The 20,866-nt window shown below is 54.6% G+C and overlaps 1 protein-coding gene across 2 annotated transcripts in view; it reads left to right on the top strand.

Annotated features, from left to right (window-relative positions):
- LOC119096855 (uncharacterized) overlaps nucleotides 1-19,237 on the top strand; it is a 33,456-nt gene extending 14,219 nt beyond the window's left edge. Inside the window, exons 7-18 of one of the 2 annotated variants that reach the window (XM_037219815.1) lie at nucleotides 2,090-2,167; nucleotides 2,732-2,852; nucleotides 8,239-8,348; nucleotides 10,201-10,311; nucleotides 10,518-10,628; nucleotides 10,884-11,030; nucleotides 12,192-12,314; nucleotides 12,557-12,700; nucleotides 12,987-13,109; nucleotides 14,644-14,781; nucleotides 15,747-15,959; nucleotides 18,094-19,237. In XM_037219815.1, the coding sequence (XP_037075710.1) occupies nucleotides 2,090-2,167; nucleotides 2,732-2,852; nucleotides 8,239-8,348; nucleotides 10,201-10,311; nucleotides 10,518-10,628; nucleotides 10,884-11,030; nucleotides 12,192-12,314; nucleotides 12,557-12,700; nucleotides 12,987-13,109; nucleotides 14,644-14,781; nucleotides 15,747-15,959; nucleotides 18,094-18,203 (1,529 nt within the window). In that variant the 3' untranslated portion in view covers nucleotides 18,204-19,237. Of the gene's footprint in view, nucleotides 1-2,089; nucleotides 2,168-2,731; nucleotides 2,853-8,238; nucleotides 8,349-10,200; nucleotides 10,312-10,517; nucleotides 10,629-10,880; nucleotides 11,031-12,191; nucleotides 12,315-12,556; nucleotides 12,701-12,986; nucleotides 13,110-14,643; nucleotides 14,782-15,746; nucleotides 15,960-18,093 lie in introns of both variants that reach the window. The other variant, XM_037219814.1, reaches the window with a different exon arrangement.
- The last annotated feature ends 1,629 nt before the right edge of the window (nucleotides 19,238-20,866 follow it).

The raw sequence follows: 20,866 nt of genomic DNA, 5'->3' as shown, positions 1-20,866 counted from the left end.
GGATGGCAGCGTCCTCGCTGGACGTGTGTGACCTCCGCTGCCGCCGACGGCAGCGCCCTCGCTGGACATTTGTGATATCTGCCGCCGCGGACGGCAGCGCCCTCGCTAGACACGTGTGACCTCCACTGCCGGGGATGGCAGCGTCCCTCGCTGGACATTTGTGATATCTGCCGCCGCGGACGGTAGGGCCCTCGCTAGACACGTGTGACCTCCACCGCCGGGGATGGCGGCGTCCTCGCTGGACATTTGTGATATCTGCCGCCGCGGACGGCAGCACCCTCGCTAGACACGTGTGACCTCCACCGCCGGGGATGGCAGCGTCCTCGCTGGACGTGTGTGACCTCCGCTGCCGCCGACGGCAGCGCCCTCGCTGGACATTTGTGATATCTGCCGCCGCGGACGGCAGCGCCCTCGCTAGACACGTGTGACCTCCACTGCCGGGGATGGCAGCGTCCTCGCTGGACATTTGTGATATCTGCCGCCGCGGACGGTAGGGCCCTCGCTAGACACGTGTGACCTCCACCGCCGGGGATGGCGGCGTCCTCGCTGGACATTTGTGATATCTGCCGCCGCGGACGGCAGCACCCTCGCTAGACACGTGTGACCTCCACCGCCGGGGATGGCAGCGTCCTCGCTGGACGTGTGTGACCTCCGCTGCCGCCGACGGCAGCGCCCTCGCTGGACATTTGTGATATCTGCCGCCGCGGACGGCAGCGCCCTCGCTAGACACGTGTGACCTCCACTGCCGGGGATGGCAGCGTCCTCGCTGGACGTGTGTGACCTCCGCTGCCGCCGACGGCAGCGCCCTCGCTGGACATTTGTGATATCTGCCGCCGCGGACGGCAGCACCCTCGCTAGACACGTGTGACCTCCACCGCCGGGGATGGCAGCGTCCTCGCTGGACGTGCGTGACCTCCACCGCCGGGGATGGCAGCGCCCTCACCGGACATGTGTGACCTCCGCCACCGCAGTGGCGTGCAACCGCCAGTTCTCTTGAAAACAAACTCGGCGCCCGGCTCTTTCAGCTCTCGCAAATCATTCAACTCGCATTTTATTGTGCTCTTTCAGCCTTCAGTGCTTAGTCTATATCGCTCAGTGTATTGCCCTAGGCAGGCATATCTATTTTCGTCACTTGTTGGCCCGTTTTAGCCATATCTCACTCGCGATCATGTTTCTGAGAACGTCGACTGCTGGTTCTCACCTTGCGCCCTTCTGGGCAGCGCTCTCGTCGGTGATCATTTCACCTTTGTGCAATGATTCCACGCGCATCCATAGCATCCCAGAGAGCGCTATAACCTCACCTCCGCCATCTCACCACCCCACCTCCCTGCATTTGCATAAGCACGGCCACACCAGTAATTTGCAGCGGGTGAGACGGGGTGGGGTTGGTGGTGGGGGGCAGGGGAGGGTGGATTTTACCATGAGTTCTGACAGGGGCCGCATGCCTTTTTTAAGACCGAATTTAAGTCCTATTCACACCACCCTTCCACTGCGAATAACAGCAAACAAACCGGATAACCGCAAACGGTTATAGGTGCAGCACATATTTCTCAACGTATCGCTGGACTGTCAATGCTGGTTGTGCCGGCTCCAAGTGCGCCGTCTCGGCTGCTCACTGTACAAGTCCATACCGGCACCAGCTGAACTCAGCCGCCAACCTGAGGCCATCTGCTGACCTCAGCGGGGTAGCTTCCTTCTCAAATATCAACATATTTCCTTTCCACTGCTTCGGGAGAAAGGCGGGCCAAATCCGAGGATCAATGCATGTTTTGGCGTTTTTAGGGGCAGATTAAAGAACTTGACTCGTCACCTCTCGTTGTTCTCGACCACAGTCATTCGATTTATGTTCACACATGCATTGCAGCCTCCGTAAGCAGCGGCGCCGTGGCCAGCGGTCGGAACTCTTGCCTCCCCCCCCCCCCCCCCCTCTTCTGAGACTTACGCTCATACGGATCTTTCGAGAGCAGCCAGGACACCGCGAGGAGCTGGACAGTGCAGCGGCTGGGCTGAGCCCTGACGGCTGGCAGCCCAGTCGTCCCGCTCGTCGACCACTGCTGGCGCCTTGACGCGCGCTCTGATCCGCTTTCAGTGATTCGCAAAGAGTTACCACCGCTCGGAGACCGCACCATGGGACCGTTCCCCGGAGAAACGACCTCTCTTGCCAAAGGTGAGTCTAGGGCATGGCCGTATTTTTCCATGGTCATGGCTAAGTGGAAAATGGAAATAGGGTGACCATTTGCGTATCAGGTGTTCATTGATTTTACACGATAACCATATCGCATTGAACATGCTAATATGCTATCTAAAACATAAAGCGGTTTGATAAACATATGGCATACCGAGCCCCTCTCATCCCTTTAGCGGTCATAGAGCCGCTTATTCTAGTGACGTCATCAACTCTTGTCCAATCAGATGACTCCTGCACATCCTTGTGGCACAGCTGACAAACCAACATAACGGGTAACCGGTGATGTCACGGCACGACGTGACGTAACGGTCAAATCGCCCGATGACCGCACTTGGCATACGGAACCTTGACGACATACAAACATTTTGTTTTGTGACCCACAAGTTCCCAGCATGTTTAGTTCAGCCATCAGGTAACACAAACATCAGGAGAATATGTCGATCACGAAGTGTCACGTGTGTCATGAGCGTCATGAGCAGGGTTGCAGTGACTGCAAACGGGCCGAACCGGTGAGATATGCCTGACGCGGTTACCGTACTGCAGAGGGCTACTGCTGCACGATGCCACTGGCCCAGGTGCCGAAGCCGCTGGCCGGTGTCACCACCCTGGCCGAGTGTCAGAAGCGCTGTCATGAAGACCGCTACTCCATGGCCGTTCGTATCAGGTGAGCACTGCAGCTGTCACGGTCATCACATCAGGTGAGCACTGCAGCTGCCACGGTCATCACATCAGATGAGCCCTGCAGGTGCCACGGCCATCACATCAGATGAGCCCTGCAGGTGCCACGGCCATCACATCAGGTGAACATTAAGGATGGGACGGTTATCACATCGGGTGAGCACTCCCGCTGGGGCGGTCATCAAATCAGGTGAGTACCGTAGCTGTCATTGTCATCACGTCAGGTAAGCACCGTAGCTGCCACGGTCATCACAACAGGTGAGCGCTGCAGCTGGGATGGTTATCACAACAGGCGAACACCACAGCTGGGACGGTTATCACATCAGGAAACACTGGAGATGTGACTATTATTATCACCAGTTAAGTCCGGAAGCAGGGACAGTCACCACCGGGCGGGCGTTTGGGTTAGAGCAATCACCATTACGAGGAGGGCGCTGAACGCATGGGACGACCATCGTCATGACGCGAGTGCTGGAACTGAACGCCATCAGCTTCAGGTGACCTCTGGAGCTGGGGTCGTCTCCAGCATCGGATGAGTACGGGGGCTGATTTCCAATCATTAGCATCATGCGTACGCTAGAGCTGAGGCAGTTGTAAGGACGTCGGGGCTGCACGGGATCTTGGATGCTCGTTGACATCATGTGGGCACTGGAGCTCGGGTAGCGATCGGCATTATGTAAACTTTGGAACGGAGAGGGTCATTAGTATCAGGTGAGACCTGGAGCTTGGACGGCTATCAGCATCTGGTGTGAGCGTTAAAACTGAGGCAAGAAAGACGATCACAAGGATTAGATGTGAGCGATGACGAGGGCAATCACTGGCACGAGGATGATCATAAGCATCAGATGAGCTGTGTGTGAACGTCCATATCACCCAACCCCAATATGGACATCAGCGCATGGGGAAGCCGTCGTCTCAGCAATTCTTCGAAGGCCTGTCGGCCGATCAAGGGCGAATTCTAGCACAATCTTAAAGGAAGGACACAATCTTGCTGACGTTCGGGATTGCTTGAAGGACAGCAACACTTCCCCGAAGCTCAAGCTTAAAGGGACATGTTTTGCTTCGTCAGTGTGCTGTCAGGAATGACTGCCACAGTTGTTCCTCACTTTTATCCGCCCCTGCGCTGCCGCTTTTTCTCGCCCGACCTAGGCGGATGGGGGGGGGGGGGGGGGAGGGGAGCCAAGAGACGAGCACCGAATCGCATGGAGCACATATATGCATCGTTACACGTAGCTAAAAACCGCGTCTTTTCATCCATTTTTCATGGCCGGGCTCCTTGATCACTACACGTGTTTCCCACATCTGCGAATATTTGGAAGGTGACAAACATGCCGCAAGACACTGCGGCACTGCGCTGAGCCTTTGCGCGGGGTTTCGTGGAAACAGCCTACGTTTAGAAAGTTATGTTAGCTTCGCAGATATTTGCTAACTTGCAGGCCAGCGTGCTTTTGCCATTACGGACGCCACTGCCGGACTGCATTAATCTATATGCGCTAAATACCGCGTTCTGCGATCCAGCCAGGCGAAAACGTTTTGCCCAGACCCTTGTCGTGGCTCGTGACCCTTGACGTTGATCCATCTTCAAGAACAGCCTCATTCTACAAAAATCTTGCGACAAAATATACCTTACCTCTTCGACCGGCACCAGAACACTTTTTGCATGTTTGTTTTCACGCAAATTTAGTCGGAACATTTTGATGGAGTGTATTTCTTGGGTCAGAGCTGACACTTACCAGCGCTTTGCATGTTGGCCCGGACCCCAACAACCGATCGTGAAATCCCAGTTCCAATGCAGAATGTACGGCGAAAGTCTAAATGGCGGCAATGCTCGACACGATTCCCTCGCCCCCAGACTTCGTCTGACCTTAAAGGTCACTACCACTGGCCGCAGGCCATACCAACCAGAGGAAAATAGCAGACGCTGAAGCGACTCGAACCCTCCCATCCCGCCACGGGTTGGCCAGGAAGCAAGCGCTCTTACCGACTAAGCTGCGGGGGCCCATAAGCATAATTCTGTTTTTTTTTCGTCGTCGAATTCGGTAGAAGTAGGACAAGGACCGTTTTCATAGTTCATTTTTTTAAAGAAAAAGTATGGCCATGTAAGCACTGAAACTGATACGGTCGTCAGTAGCTGGTCAGCACTGGAGCTTGGACTATCATAGGCACCGTGCATCATCGAAGGTCGAACTATCGCCAGTATCAGGTGATCGCAGGAGATCGGACGGTCCTCAGCATCGGGCAGGGGTGTTGAGGCAGGTGTTCCGAGGAAGGGCTCAAAGCAGGAGTCCTCCAAAATGGTCCTCCTACCCCTGCTTTGGGACAAAAGTGAAGAAAGGAACTCACCCGAATAGGCCCTCCAGTCCGACTCTGATCGCTGAAGGCCGTCCGATCTCCTGCAATCACCTGATGCTGATGATTGTTCCAGCTCCAGTGACACACGATGCGTATGACTGTCCAAGGCTCAGTGCTCACTGGATGCTGACGATCACATCAGGTTCAGTACTCATATGATCAGAATTTCGACTAGCCGTCGGCCAGTGGGCCGTAGCAGCGGCGCCACAGTGGCTGCTGTTTTCAGCAACGCAACCATTTTTGTGATGGTTGATACTTTTTTCAAAGGGATGAATACGACTGCTATGCAACAGACCTCTGCGAGTTCCGCGACCCACGAAATACGCCGCCTCTTCACGCAGTTTGGGCTTCACAGAGAGTTTGTCAGCGGCAATGGGTCCCGTTCCAACCCAGGGAATCCCCTCACTTTTTTTGTCCGACAGCGGCATTAGACCCATTCGCATTGCGCCCTGCCATCCAGCCAGTAATGGCCTGGCCCAACGCGCTATCCAGATCTTGAAGAATGACCTGAAAGGCGTGCTATCATCTGGGGACGACCTGCAGGAGCGGCTGTTCCGCGTTCTCGCCACAGATCGTGAGGAATGGCCTGACAGGCATGCTGTCATCTGGGGACGACCTGCAGGAGCGGCTGTTCCGCGTTCTCGCCACAGATCATGAGGAATGGCCTGACAGGCATGCTGTCATCTGGGGACGACCTGCAGGAGCGGCTGTTCCGCGTTCTCGCCACAGATCATGAGGAATGGCCTGACAGGCATGCTGTCATCTGGGGACGACCTGCAGGAGCGGCTGTTCCGCGTTCTCGCCACAGATCATGAGGAATGGCCTGACAGGCATGCTGTCATCTGGGGACGACCTGCAGGAGCGGCTGTCCCGCGCTCTCGCCACAGATCGTGAGGAATGGCCTGACAGGCATGCTGTCATCTGGGGGCAGCATGCAGGAGCGGCTGTTCCACGTTCTCGCCACAGATCGTGAGGAATGGCCTGACAGGCATGCTGTCATCTGGGGGCAGCATGCAGGAGCGGCTGTTCCGCGTTCTCGCCACAGATCGTGAGGAATGGCTTGAAAGGCATGCTGTCATCTGGGGGCAGCATGCAGGAGCGGCTGTTCCACGTTCTCGTCATGTACCGGGGCACTCCGTCGGCGGGCAGTAAAACTCAAGCAGAATTGATGCTTGGTCGCAACATCCGTACTCACCTGGACATGATGTTCCCGGGCGACGAGAACGGGTCTCAGGATCTCCGGCGACGCCTGCTGACAGACTCCAAGATGTGTCGGTGGGATGTGGGTGATGTTTGGGCTGGCAGCCACGCTGGACCGAAATGGAAGAAAGGACGAGCTGTCCTTCAAACTGGCCCTGTATCGCATCACGTTGACGATGGGCAAGACATCTGTGGCACCGACACATCAATCGGCTGCTGCGGGCGGACTTGGAATGACAATCGCCGCCTTAGTGGCCGGACCATGATGGCCGGACCTTGATGGGACAGTCGCGTTCAGGATCAGCACCGCGTCGGAGTTGGCCAACCCCGCGCTGCCACCGGTTCTGTCCGCGCTGCGCGTCCTTCCGCCGCCTGCGGCTGTCACAAGGCAACGATCCGGAGTACCTCGGACAACCGGTCCCTCTGATCACTCTCTGCCCATGTTCCTGTGCCTACCCCGTGTAGCCGGCGCCAGAGCGCTGGGAGTCCACGGTCCCCGCTTGGTGGTGTGATCCCTGTATTTTCCGTGGTCAGGAGGGGATGATTCTCTCACACCACTTCTCTCTCACTTCGATAAAGAGTGCGTTTGACTGAGGGAAATTTGCCCGTCCATAAATAACAATTTTTGTGTTCGGTAATCATCCATGGTGTTTCTCTAAAATTGCGTTCGACAGGTTCGGAATCATCACTAAGCTTCGTCTCGCATGCGCCATGCATAATGAGGGTGCCAAATGGGTTTTAAACTTCGGGAATTCCAAACATTTCCAAAGTCCAGTTTAGAATTTTGGATGAACAGGCACAGAAAATCTTGATCGTGATTTGACGTCTGATATCATTCTGACCTATCGCAAATTGGTATGAATCTCGACTTATTTAATGCAGATACACATTACTTACCCACGATCACTTTCTCTCGCTTCATTCTATGCGAGTGAGGGAATACACTGACGCGCATAGGGTCAGCTATAGATTTTGGACATCCCGGTCTTTTGGACATTTTTGCACGAACAGCTGGCCTGTGCAAACAAATGAATCATAAATTTGGATTGGACTTTGGGCACGAGTTTCCAGAAAACGACACCCCTGATGCACAGGTGCATGTTAGTCAACAGCCATTGGCATGGCAAAAAGAATCTACGTCTATTAACATTGTTCAGGACTATTCATAAGCACGGGAAATTGTCTGCGATATTCTCCGTGTTGGCAGTGCCAACCACAATTCCGGCGAATTTTCTAACATTCCTGATGATTCGAGGAGATCTGCCGGCCGAACGCGCCCCAAATAACAGAAAAAGATTCTGTGCGGCCGGCAAGGATGTTGCGTGACGTCACGGAGAGTCTGTGTCGTCCGGAGCGCTGTGGACACCGAATGGCGCTGAATCTATGACGTCATGAATAACCTCCGCACTATGTATTCTTTGTCGTCCGGGTTACGGAGAGTATAGTGTGCAACGAGCGCTAATATGTCGTTTTGCGATACATGAGCTTGAACGATGAATATTTTGGTATATCTGAACTGTCAGGGTCTGCACAGGTTTGGACGCCTTTCACGTGCTTTTGGCCGTTATTTTGCCATTTTGGATCAGTCTTGTGCGCTGAGACTCTGAGGACGGCTGAAGCGTTGAATGTTCTCACAATGTATCCCAATAATTGCTTGATATTCTTTTCCAACCAGATCCTGTCAGTATATTGAGCGTTGAATGTATTGAACGTTCTCCCGCTGAAAATGATAAAATTGAAGTAATTTTGGTGAGCCGAAGCTCTTCAGGTGCCTCTGCTTTCGTTATGATTTGCGAAGCGTATACGGTGTGCTGTTTCAGTATGACCAAGTGGGCCTGTGCGAGCCAGCGGCTCCGCATCCGTTGCAGTCCTCGTGCCAGCTGCCACCGGTGTTTGCTTGAACCCACGTGCCTGACCGTCTTCAGAATCTGTGAGTAACTTCACCTGCGACGCGCCACATACCCACGCGGCAGGAAACCCACTCCACGTACTCACGTGGCAAGTGACCCAATTCATGAGCCCACGCGACAGGTGGTCCGCTCCAGAAGAATGCGAGTGCCAGCTTATCCTACTGATAATTGAATAAAAGGTCAGTTTATAAAATTTTCGGTTCTTCACCACCATTTAACGCCCGCCGACATTAGTGGGACACCTTGTGGTTCGTTACCATGGCTTTCTGTCCATCAAGAAAAAAAAACCTTGAAATAGATTCTTCGTCGCTGTTTGTCGTTCATCTGAATAGCTCTGAATGGTTTTGGATCAGGGGAGCCTATTTTGTCCTTTGCTGGCTAGGGAGATTCTTTTATAAATTGGTGATCCCTGATCTGGATTAGGAGGCACCTTCTATACGCTAGGATGCTCCTATTTTAGAATAGTAGGCGCCTGCTATGCGTCAGGATGCCGCCGCTTCTTATCAGGATGTCCTGTTTTGCAATGATGAGGCCCTGTCCCGATTTCGAGGCCCTTTTGCGACGGATCGTGCTCCGAATTAGGAGGCTTCTCTATGCACCAGAAAGCTCTGTTATGGGAAAGGAGGCCATGCCTTGTGATAGGGAAACCTGATATACAGCGAAAATAGATAGATATATAGATAGTATAGATAGATAGATATAGAGAGTATAGATAGTATAGAGAGTATGGATAGTATAGTATAGATAGATACATAGATACACGGATACCTGCTGGATCATGAACCCCCTGCATCCATCAGGTGGCCCCTGTTCGGGATTTGTGAGCTGCGTTGTTTATTCGCATAACAATTGGTGCATATAAATATTTCATACAGGGACGTGTTTGCCTCCAGTGTACCTCCCCTGAATGTGACACTGTCCACGGCACCCTTGTGAAGAGGCACCATTTCACCCAGCCCCATCCTGCTTGGAAAAGTCTGCCCACAAATCAAAATCCGTGGCGCTACCCCCGTACGGAACAAAGGTCTTATAAAAACTAGATCAACATTAAGGCCAACCAAAGCCTTATTGGGTCAGAATACCATCAGGCATTGTAGCTCGGATGTTCTTGAACCTACTGCCAGCCTAGCGTTTTCAACAGGAGCAAAGACTGACGTTCTATCCGTGTACTATTTGACAGATTTTTATTTGTTTTGCAGACGACATTTATACATTGAATAACCTTAATGCTATCGTGATGAAATCACCTGAGTTTGCTCTGCAGATAACGTAAGTAAGAAAATAACCGAATGAAAGGGCCTACTGTTTTACGTAGGTGAGCTTAGTCCAGTTTCTTCTCAGCGCCATAAACGCTCTGATGTGGATTGCCTGCATGCGCATTAAATGCAGTTGGGCTTACAAAAGAGTGCAAGAGGACTAATTCAACCATGATGATCAAGCCTAGTCATTGAGTAAGGCATGCAGCTGCCAATGTGATTAACGCTGCCGAGTACGGATGAAAACGAGGTCAGTTAGAGCTTCTTTTGACAGGAGTCGCGTCTCCACACCTCTCAATCCTGATCAGAAACACTTGGAATACCCGAGCGCCTATAGCAAACATACGATTCAGCAAACTAAGAGAAATACAGTGACTACCGCGCAGCACTGGTGGACGCCGTGAATTTGAAATAGGAAACGTCAACGCTGCTGAAAAATGCCGGACTGTTTTTTAGTGCAAAAGTATCAGCCCATATTAAGCACAGCTGTCAGCGATGCGCTGTTGGCGAGCACTGCAGCTGTGTCACTGCAGCTATGTCACTGCAGCTGTGTCACTGCAGCTGTGTCACTGCAGCTGTCTCACTGCAGCTGTGTCACGGACGCGTGCGCTTTCAGCGCTGGCCTTGACGATCAACACAGTGAGGAGAAGGTCGGAGGACTCGGCGTTCGGTGTCATAACGACCGACACCGGCGACACCAGCCACATCAGCAACAGGCCCATCGGAGGTCAGTGAACGAATCAGAGCGCACAAGGTCTGATTCAGGGCAGTCAAACTAGCAGTGCAGCATGCTCGCTAACTGATACCTGAGGGAAACATCGCAGCTCAGGCATGGTACTTTGGGTGTTGAGTGTTACAGGTCAGCGAGCGACTCCAAACCTAGATGGTGCTGTCCCCGATCGCACCGGCCGTAAGCTGACTTGTCCTCTTCAGCCGATGGTACCCAAAGACGAAGGACCAACATCCGCAACGACTCCACAACGGATGTTAGCGGGAACCGCCTCTCGCGCCAAGTCACCAGCGTCGGCACTCAAATATTTCGGCGTAAGTGGGCGTCTATGCCGGCCACCTGAATGTACGTGTCGTTGTTGGACACATTGCAGTCGATCTATTTACTCACGCCGAGAACGTTGCAACACCCCATCATGACGGTATCACCTTGGTAGGCGTGTGATCATGTGCCATGGTGCACCAGCATGTCCGCTTCTCTTCCAGTCCTCCCCCCCCCCTCCCTGTGCAGCTGATGCAGCGTAACGGCATCAGTGCTGATGACAGCCCCCCCCCCCCCCTCTCCAGCAGCATCGGGCTCGATCTCGGGCTCTCTGATCGTAACATCCAGCACCGGCGGAGTCGGCTCCATGACCACAGCTCTGAACACCACCGTCACCATCGGCATCAACGACAACAGCTCCACCAGGCGCAACCTCGCCCGGCCCGGCATCCAAGGTCAGTGTCAGCCTCACTGGACCGACGCGCGAGGTCAGTGTCAGCCTCACTGGATTGGCGTCCAAGGTTAATGTCAGCCTCACCAGACCGGCATGCGAGGTCAGTGTCAGCCTCACCGCATCGGCGTCCAAGGTCAGTGTCAGCCTCACTGGACCGACGTGCGAGATCAGTGTCAGCCTCACCAGACTGACATACCACGTCAATGTCAGCCTCACTGAACCGACATGCGAGGTCAGTGTCAGCCTTACTGGATCGGCGTCCAAGGTCAGTGTCAGCCTCACTGAACCGACATGCGAGGTCAGTGTCAGCCTCATTGGATCGGCGTCCAAGGTCAGTGCCAGCCTCACTGGACCGACGTGCGAGGTCAGTGTCAGCCTCACTGGACCGACGTGCGAGGTCAGTGTCAGCCTCACCAGACCGACATACCACGTCAGTGTCAGCTTCACTGGACCGACGTGCGAGGTCAGTGTCAGCCTCACCAGCCCGACATACCACGTCAGTGTCAGCTTCACTGAACCGATATGCGAGGTCAGTGTCAGCACATAATCGAATGCAAAGAAAAATAAAGCTCTTTGCCAGGCTTCCTCACACTCAAATCGTATGTGCTACACTGGCGCGAGGCTGATCTGAATAGCCAGCATTTTTCAACAATGCGGCTAGGACCGAATCGAATAGCCCTGCCAGCAATATCGCATACAAAATGTTAGTAACCCACCAAAAGTGCATCGCTGAACAGTACCGTGTACATTTTTTTCCTGCGCAGGAAAGAAAAACGGGTAGCGTCCAGCTTGAACAGAACATGGATGCAATAAAATCCTGTACTGGGACCAACTGCTCGTGTATAAGACAGTAGTATTGGCCTTATTCCTCGGAGAAAACCAGGAGAATGGAGATATTGTTGCGTAACCCAAGTATATCTCCATTCTCCTGGTTTTCTCCGAGGAATAAGGCTAATACTACTGTCTTATCTATGTGAACAATGCTCCTCGCTAACGCACTGAACAACTTACAACTGTTCATGTCATAGAATGAAATGGTGACGAAAATTGTCCGGATCATAACCTTCCGAGTGTCGACCCTTCTGCCTCGACATGCAGCGCTGGGTAGGATCGCCATGTGAACATTACCAGTGGGTGTCGTACAGCTGAGGCATGCCTGCAGCGGGATACATGCAGGACGATGTGGCCCGAAACGTCACGGAGAACAGGAGCACGCTGCAGCGGAGCGCTGAGGACTCCAGAAACGCCACGCGGTCCGTCAAGTCACGCGGCGACAAAGCCGGAGGTTGGTGCAGGCCACGGCCGGTCACCGCGTCTGCGCTGGGCTTGCCGGCGGCCAGACCTGTCCATGCTTAAGCCACCGCGCTCTTAACCTCAGCGTTCATGAGTAACTAGTGAACAGGCGACTAACGTCAGACCGATGTGACATACTCAGACGGCGCAGACGTGCATGGATGTGTGCGGACGGGCGCACGTGGGCGGTGGGAGTGGCCTCAGGCAGCGCTGGGCGTCCGGCCGTGTCTGCAGAGCTGCTGCCGGGCCTGAGCGGCCCGGTGAACGGCACCGCCTCTCTGACGGCCAGCGAGCGCAACGGTACCCACCTCATCCGTGACACGCGTCTGCGCTCCACCAACGAGCGGCGCGCCGGGCACAGCGAGCTCACCACCCCCGGTGAGTGCGGCCCAGCCGCGGCGGCACCAGCTGCCGCCACTCCACCGGGTAATGTCCGGGCGGTGGTCTGTGCCCGCTCTCATCTGGGGATATGAGAGACGCTGGGGGACTAGCCGTGCGGACCATTTCCGGCTGGTGCTCCTTGGCAGCTACGGAAAACCCCTATCAGCGGTTGTTGCAGCCCGAGGATCCTTATTTGTGATGCTTACTGCCGACAGTGGTCAGATGAGCGCAAGACAGTAGTATCTGGCTGGGGCAGCAGTTGACGCTGTGGTCTTCCTTCCAGGCGGGACCACGCGGCGGAACGTCAGCACCGGCGGCAGCCTGTCCACAGGCGTCGAGCAGATCAGGGGCCGTAACGACACCACCAGAACCAGCACCAGGTTCACCAGTCACGACCCCAGTCTAGGTCTGGACAGCGGCCAATGACCTTTGACTTCTCGCTCTCGGGCTATCCCCCCGTGTGGACCCCCTCATGCTCGTGTCGGGCTTGTTGTGTGATGGCGTGCATCCATGTCTCCTTAGCCGTCGTTTGATGGTGCAGACGACTTGGGTTCTGCTCTGTTTTCACCCCACCGCGCACAGCCACTCTTTCCAGGCCCTCCGACGGGCACACCTTCTGGGACAATGTGCTAAACACCCCATGGGGTTTGCACCTCCAACCGACTCTCTCCCGGTAGATTGTTGATTGTCCCGGTGCACCCCCGGCAAGAGCGGTCATCTAAGGCCCTGCTGCTGCTGAGGAGCTCTATACCCGTCCCGGCAGTAGTGCTATCGTTGGTTTTGTTTTTGCTCGGGCCCTTTGGAGGTTCCAGGGGCCTGACCCCGCCATTTTTATCACTCCGGCTTTACGACGCATCCACCTGCTGAGACTACAGAAGTCGCCTGCCTGTCGCCCTGGCAGAAGGGCGGGCACCGCGTAAAATCGCACCCGCACCCCTGGTTTCCGCGACGCGCAGCATAACCACTACACTGTCGGTACCGCTAGCTTCGCCTTTTGACTTGAACCGTGACCTTTGAGCTGATACCGCCTTGTGACCCTGTTTGTCTGAGGAGGTTTTGAAAGCGCGCGGGCCCCTCGGTACCGTAAGGCCCGATCGCTGTCTCGTAGTTCTGAACCGGTCTTGATGCGAGCTGTCTGTAGGTCATCTCGGACTAATAACAACCTCATCACTTCGACTGGCTTGGATTCCTCAATGGCGTGGCTCCCTGCACCCACGTCACGTAGCGCCGAACAGGCCGGATTCCCCAGTGCATCTTGTGTTGTTTGACGGTCTCAGCGATCCGTGGGAAGCAGCGGGTCTGCAGGCCTCGATCTTAGTGTCCTGTACAGCTGTGCGATTAGGCGCTGATCAGGTCCGCTGCTCCTCTCACCGAGCAAAGCATAAAAACCTTCGTCTCGTGTTCCAGTTCGTGGCAAAAATGGCTGATGGTCCGATGGCATTTCAAATCACATATAACCATAATTTCACATAATCTGAGGCATTACTGAAAGCCGGCTATGAAATCCGCCCCGTAGGTCAGTACGTCAGAGCGCCTGCCACCCAACGCACGCAGTGGGTGGGTTTGAATCGCTTCGTTGCTTGCTATTTGCCTCTGGCTAGGCTGACCTGCGGCCTGTGGCGGTGGCTGCTCAAGGTGGGCCGGGTCTTGCCGAGCGTGCGACACGCTAAGCTGGCACCATAAAATTCTGCCCTTGAACTGGGATTTCCCGACCGGATGGTGGGGTCAGGGCCATGTAGCAAGCATCACATAACGTGAACACCGATTCCAAAAGCTATTCAGTTCAAAATGTTTGGACTTGATCTATACTAAGGGAAAATGAATGCGATTGACACCCAATTAACCCAGTGCTGTCAGTTCAAAAAGGATGGACTTCATCTAGACCAAGGAGAAAAGGAATACGATTGACAGCCGGCTGATCCGGGTTCGTCTTGGCACAGGCACGGTCAGCATCGGCCGAAATGAGCGCACCTCGGACTCTGTCACCGCCCGACGGGGGACGAACGCCACCAGCACTGCTGACGCGTCCCGCACGCTCACCACCTGCGCGCAGACCAGCTGCGAGAGAGACGTGACAAGTCAGTCCTGACGCCAACGGAACCGGCCAGCTCATTCTGGTCCCCACGCCGCCCTGACTCGGGCGAGGCGCCACTCCTGCGCGGCCCACGCGCGCGAGTCGGCACCGCGGGAGCAAGTAAACTGTTTTAAAATGACGGCTCGATTGCCTAGCTTGTCAGTCAACAGTTCCCTGAAATTTGTGCACGAATCCGTTTGTAGGTTTAACCATTCATGGAGCCCATTGACCACTGTCCACTGTGCGCACTCGTTGGAGGTCATAACGGCAGAGAGAGTGCTCATTTTCTGTTTGTTTGCATCAATTATCCATTTCTGATCTTTTCGCCCGGATGAGAATGTTTTCAAGTCTGACTACAAGAGGTGCAGTCTAGCTGAGGGAAAGTTTGCGGGGCTCGTGCAGCCACTCAGCCCAATCCTTATGACCGTTACCCCTCATACCGGACCGCAGCTACAGCACCATAAGCCTGCACGTAGCTACAGCACCTCAGCCCGTCTGACCCCACCGTCCTCAATCCGTCCGCAGATACAGCACCTTCGGCCAGCCCGCCGCCACGATCTCTTAGTCCGTCCGCAGGTACAACACCTTCATCCGGTCCGCCGCCATTGTCTCTCAGCCCGTCCGCAGATACGGCACCTTCAGCCAGCCCGCCGCCACGATCTCTTAGTCCGTCCGCAGATACAACACCTTCATCCGGTCCGCCGCCATGGTCTCTCAGCCCGTCCGCTGGTGCAGCACCTTCAGCCAGTCCGCCGCCACAGTAACTTCAGCCCGTCCGGTGCCACACAGCACCTCCAACCTCGTCCAGAGCTACAGCACTCCCAACCTTCACCCTCCGCACCTCCTGTTAATACCTCCAGAACTGTCTGCCTTGTCCTGAGCGGCCTTCAGTAGCTACAGCATTTCAGCGGCCCTCAGTCGCGCCCCAAGCTACAGACTCTCAGCATTATCCTCGTGCTGGCACCGCAGAGCAGTCGCGGGGCGAGCGCACCAACCTCTCCCACGGCCGCACCGAGGTGGTGTCCCAAGAGGTGGTGAAGACCAGCGACGTGCGTCCGGCCGGCTCGCTGCCGAACATCAGTGTGAAGGCGACGCGGCTTGACCAGGCGCGCACCGATGACAACCAAAGCCAGGCCAGCGGCGTAATGCACGAGACTTCCTCGCACCAAGACCGCGGACCAGGTACGCCTGTGGCGCCCTCGCCGCTTTGGCCGCCAGGGTCGGGTGTGTGGGGCCACGGCCCCAGTTGTGGTGGGGCACGGCCCGTGGTGTGGTGGGGCACGGCCCGAGGTGTGGTGGGGCACGGCCCGAGGTGTGGTGGAGCACGTGTCGGCGTCGAGCGCGATGCGGACAGTCCGGTCAGGCTCCATCACTAGCGGCCAACCACGGCAGCCCGCATGCTGGTTATAAGGTCAGCTTTATGCACTGGTTCCGGCTCACTCTTGAGTTCATCTTTCGGGACTCCTGAGGCTGGAAAACATCATTCGTACATGTTGTTCCATCTATCACCGCAGGCATAATTTTAAAATTCCGCACAGCTAGAAACTCATTCTCGCGTTGTTGCCTAAATACTGCGTTCAAAGCTGCAATGACGCCCAGACTCCGTATGGCTCGCGCGACTGCCTGCCGGTGTTCTAGCGCACGACTACTGGACCACAAGGAATGCTCGCTGGCAGCGCTGCACTGGGCACACCCATGCACAGACAACACCTACCACTGAACTGAGTCGACCACGCAGTTCTGTGGTCCTCGGGATGGGTGGCGCCACAGATTTTAGGTTTGGTGTGGGGGGGGGGGGGGCATCCAGAGGGCCTGCTGGACAAAATGAGGTTTCCTCACAGGAGGTCTCTTGGGCAAGGGGTGGGCGCCGTGGGGCATGTACTCCCTTATCCAACTGTTTCAGGTATGAATATTCATGTAAATAAATGTCTGAGGTAAATAATCAAGATTAGGGTATTTTGATCAATGCAGGGACCTCCTCCACCCAGCAAAGGCCTTCCTGTCCGAAAACAGGGTCTCCTGTTCCGAAAAAGGAGAGGACCTCATAATTCATATATGGGCCTCCTGGACCACAACAGACCCTTCCGATTCACAAAGAGGTCCCCAATTCAAGCAAACGACCTCGTTATCCCAAAACGGGGCATCACGATCCATGACTGTGGCCATCTCACACATGAAAGGGGCCTCCTGTTCTCTCAAAATAATTCCTCCAATGTGTAAAGGGTTCCGCCTAATCCGGAACAGGGATCTTCTTGTTCATAAACGGGGCCTCCTGGGCCAACAAAGAGCCTCTCTAACACAAAAGCGGGTCCGCTGATCTCGAGTATGGTCCACTGATTCAGAAAGGTGATCCAATGATCCAGAAAACGGGCCTCTTGATGCAGGGAACGAGTCTTTTGAGTCCGGTTCAGCACCCTCTAGCTCCGTTATGGTCGCACCCTTATCTGAATTTTGGAAAGCTATGCTAGTTATATATAAATCCTTTAGTTGAGGTGAAAAGACCCCAAACTTTTGAGAGACAAGAACGTACTTTTGCCCCTGTCGGCATGGGGGGCGGGAGGGCGCTGACCCCTGCCCCCCCCCCCCCCTACTGCACCACCCCTGGTCCACGTTGCACGTCATCAGTGATTTGAGAAAATGCTGAGTAAGAAGTTATCAGGCTGCAGACGTCACACTTTGGGCTTTGGGCAGTGTGCGGTGCCTTGTCTCTGGGCTCTATCGTCTATACACACGTACAGTGCGCGTTGAAACGTGTGACGCGCGTGCTCAGCGTCCTCGCGGCGCAGTGTGTTCCCGCGTGCTCACCGTCCCTGCGGCGCAGTGTGTTCCCGCGTGCTCAGCGTCCTCGCGGCGCAGTGTGTTCCCGCGTGCTCACCGTTCCTGCGGCGCAGTGTGTTCCCGCGTGCTCACCGTCCCTGCGGCGCAGTGTGTTCCCGCGTGCTCACCGTTCCTGCGGCGCAGTGTGTTCCCGCGTGCTCACCGTCCCTGCGGCGCAGTGTGTTCCCGCGTGCTCAGCATCCTCGCGGCGCAGTGTGTTCCCGCGTGCTCACCGTTCCTGCGGCGCAGTGTGTTCCCGCGTGCTCACCGTCCCTGCGGCGCAGTGTGTTCCCGCGTGCTCACCGTTCCTGCGGCGCAGTGTGTTCCCGCGTGCTCACCGTCCCTGCGGCGCAGTGTGTTCCCGCATACTCACCATCCCGGCGGCGCAGTGTGTTCCCGCGTGCTCACCATCCCGGCGGCGCGGTGTGTTCCCGCGTGTTCACCTTCCCGGCGGCGCAGTGCGTCTACGTGTGACATCACCGCCGTGCTCTCTGCGCAGGCTTCCAAGACAGCCGGCAGCGCAACCGGACGACGAAACAAATTATCAACACTTCCGAACACTCCCAAGAGGTGAAGACAAAGACTATGCTACGGTACACCACCGATTGAGTTGAGCAAAGCCGACCCGGCCCTGCCGGCGAGGGCCGGAGCGGGGCAGCGGCGGCGGTGGGCCGCCTTCGCAATAACCTCCGCAGAGAAACACACCGCTTGCCTGCTCCGCGTGTGGGTTCGGCCTGGACAGTGGTGAATGTCGTTTTCATCAATCGGAAGGATTTCTACGGCGCTCGTTTTGACCGGAACTCAGGACAATTTCTGAATACAGATGAGTTCCTGCGTTCAGCACGTGTGATGTCATGTTGGATTACGCTTGACAGGATGGTGCACTAAATACGATGCCGACGATTTCCTTGTGTGGCATCACCTTAGGCTAAATCTAATAGCACGCAAGACAGAGACTGAGAGTTACGTCGATCTGGCCGGACACGATTAGTGCGATTCCGAGCCGGACTCCTGATGCCTTCAGTCTGGGTCTGGGCCCTGAACCCGTCCTTTGCAGCAGCTCTCTGGACCCAATCCTAGATCATTGGCTACGAGTCTGAGCTCGCTCGTTTTCACAGCGCATGAGTCCGAGTCCTACTAGGAGTTCGGGTCACAGTCTCAGTCCTACGGCAGTGACGTTGTGTCCATCAGTTCTTTGCGGGGTCGCACGGAGCCATGATACTTTCCTTTCGGGTTGTCAGGGAAAGGAACCACCATGAATAAAGCCTTCGCAGGTTTTGGTCCGTAAATCTAATGCAATGTGATGTAAAACAAACCTAACCTAGCCTCTAACATTACCGCGCTTAGTACCAAAACATTTCGGAGACAGTGTTTGTTTGAAATAATAGGTTTCACCGTCAGTGAATACTTCTTTTTTTCTTCTCTACTATATGCCAGCTGGAAGAGCTTGGGTCCGGGTCCACTGTGATGAGTCGAAGTTTGATTCAGTGTCAAATGAATGCCCGTACTTCAGTCCAAGTTCATGCCGTCTGACACCGTATTCCACACCCCTGCTTTGTACATCTGACGCTAAGCTGGCCATGCCTGACACCGCGACTGACCATGGTACCACGGCTGACCATGTCTTACGCCGCGGCTGACCATGCCTGACACCGCAGCTGACCGTGCCTGACACCGCAGCTGACGGTGCCTGACACCGCGGCTGACCGTGCCTGACACCGCAGCTGACCGTGTCTGACACCGCAGCTGACGATGCCTGACACCGCGGCTGACCGTGCCTGACACAGCGGCTGACCATGCCTGCGAACCTTTCGGTCCTGTCAAGCTGATGCCACCATTCGTGCGCTCATGATTTATGATGCCTGCAAAAAAATGCACTTTGATGGACAGCACTTGCGGTTTTATTTGAGCACAAGGACGAATGATTAAGTGCATTTTTTTTTTGCCTTGAGAGGTAAAGAAAGATGATCACATGATTTATGTGTGCAGGTCAATAAAGGACAGTGCCTTTGAGCATTTATGTGATTAATTATTAACCTTTATAGGAGTGAACATGAAGTGAGCGTGATGGTTAGGTGCAGCTGGTGCAAGTAAAAATGCTAGGATTGAAAACAGCTCTTGATCTGTAGGCAAGATACCGGAAGCCAATATTTTGGGAGGTAGCGAGACCATTGACGTGGAGTTTGCATCGCTCCTGGACCCTTGAGTTTAACGTCAGGAGCTTGGCTTGGTTTTTATGTGTCAGGTACGAATTACAACCCGCGAATGTGTCTGGCAGTGTTTGGGATGGTGATAGGAACTTAATGGCGCGTGGTTAGGGGCTCGATGTATGTGCAGAGAAAATGAGTGAGTACTTGCCTACGTAGACTCCGCTAAATACAGATGAGCTTTGAAAGAAGAGGACGAGAACAGTATTCCACATAAGGAATGGTGTAGTAAAGATGCTCCGTATTGCCAAAGACGCTTCCGTATTGCCAAAGTCAGTCTCAAAGCACGACAATCTGCTTATACATACGGCAACACGCATGTGCTGTTGCGGACAAAACACTTCACTTAAATGAACCACTGTCGCACTTTTCTTCGCCCCGAGTGACATGGATACCGCGTGCGAGTAATATTGAGTGACCCATGCATGAAAACCGCTAAATCATCGTTATCATGCGGTCTGATTCTAAGCCAGCAGGTTTCCAATGAAAATATGCCTGGCTGGACGGGAGTCACGGAGCCAACCATCTCGGCTCCCATATCGTGCAACGTTTTGCAAAAATCGATGCTGCCTCTTGGAACCACTAACTCGTACCAGAAGTTCACAGGTATAAAACACTGTTGTGCTCTCCAGCCAAAAGCTCCGAATGCGTCCTTCACTATCGTAAACAATTAGCAAGAGGCTGCGAGCCCCCGATCGAGGCAGCACGGGTCGTGGAGATGAATTTATGAGACAGACTACGCACACAGATTTGTTCTTAATCACGCGTGCCTACAGCGAGCGCTCGAAACGGACGCACTTTAAGTGACGCCAATGACGTTGAAATCGGGGTACATTGCAAATCTTTCCTTTTTATAGGCATACAGTGCTGCTAAAATCATAACGTGGCTTTAATTAAGGCAATGACTGCAAAATGTTATGCACCATCACTCCCCTGAGACACATTGCTGAACACCCGTGTCTAGTCCATGTGGACTGCTTCACACACAGACTGCTTCACTGCACCGACGTGGATTCTTCGCTGGGCTTTTTGCGAGTGAGGGCCGGGGGTAATCGTTAAAATACT

Source organism: Pollicipes pollicipes, unplaced genomic scaffold, assembly GCF_011947565.3.
Source record: "Pollicipes pollicipes isolate AB1234 unplaced genomic scaffold, Ppol_2.1 Scaffold_4295;HRSCAF=5057_pilon_pilon_pilon, whole genome shotgun sequence".
Taxonomy (NCBI): Eukaryota; Metazoa; Arthropoda; class Thecostraca; order Pollicipedomorpha; family Pollicipedidae; genus Pollicipes; species Pollicipes pollicipes.
This window is presented reverse-complemented; position numbering and strand designations above follow the sequence as displayed.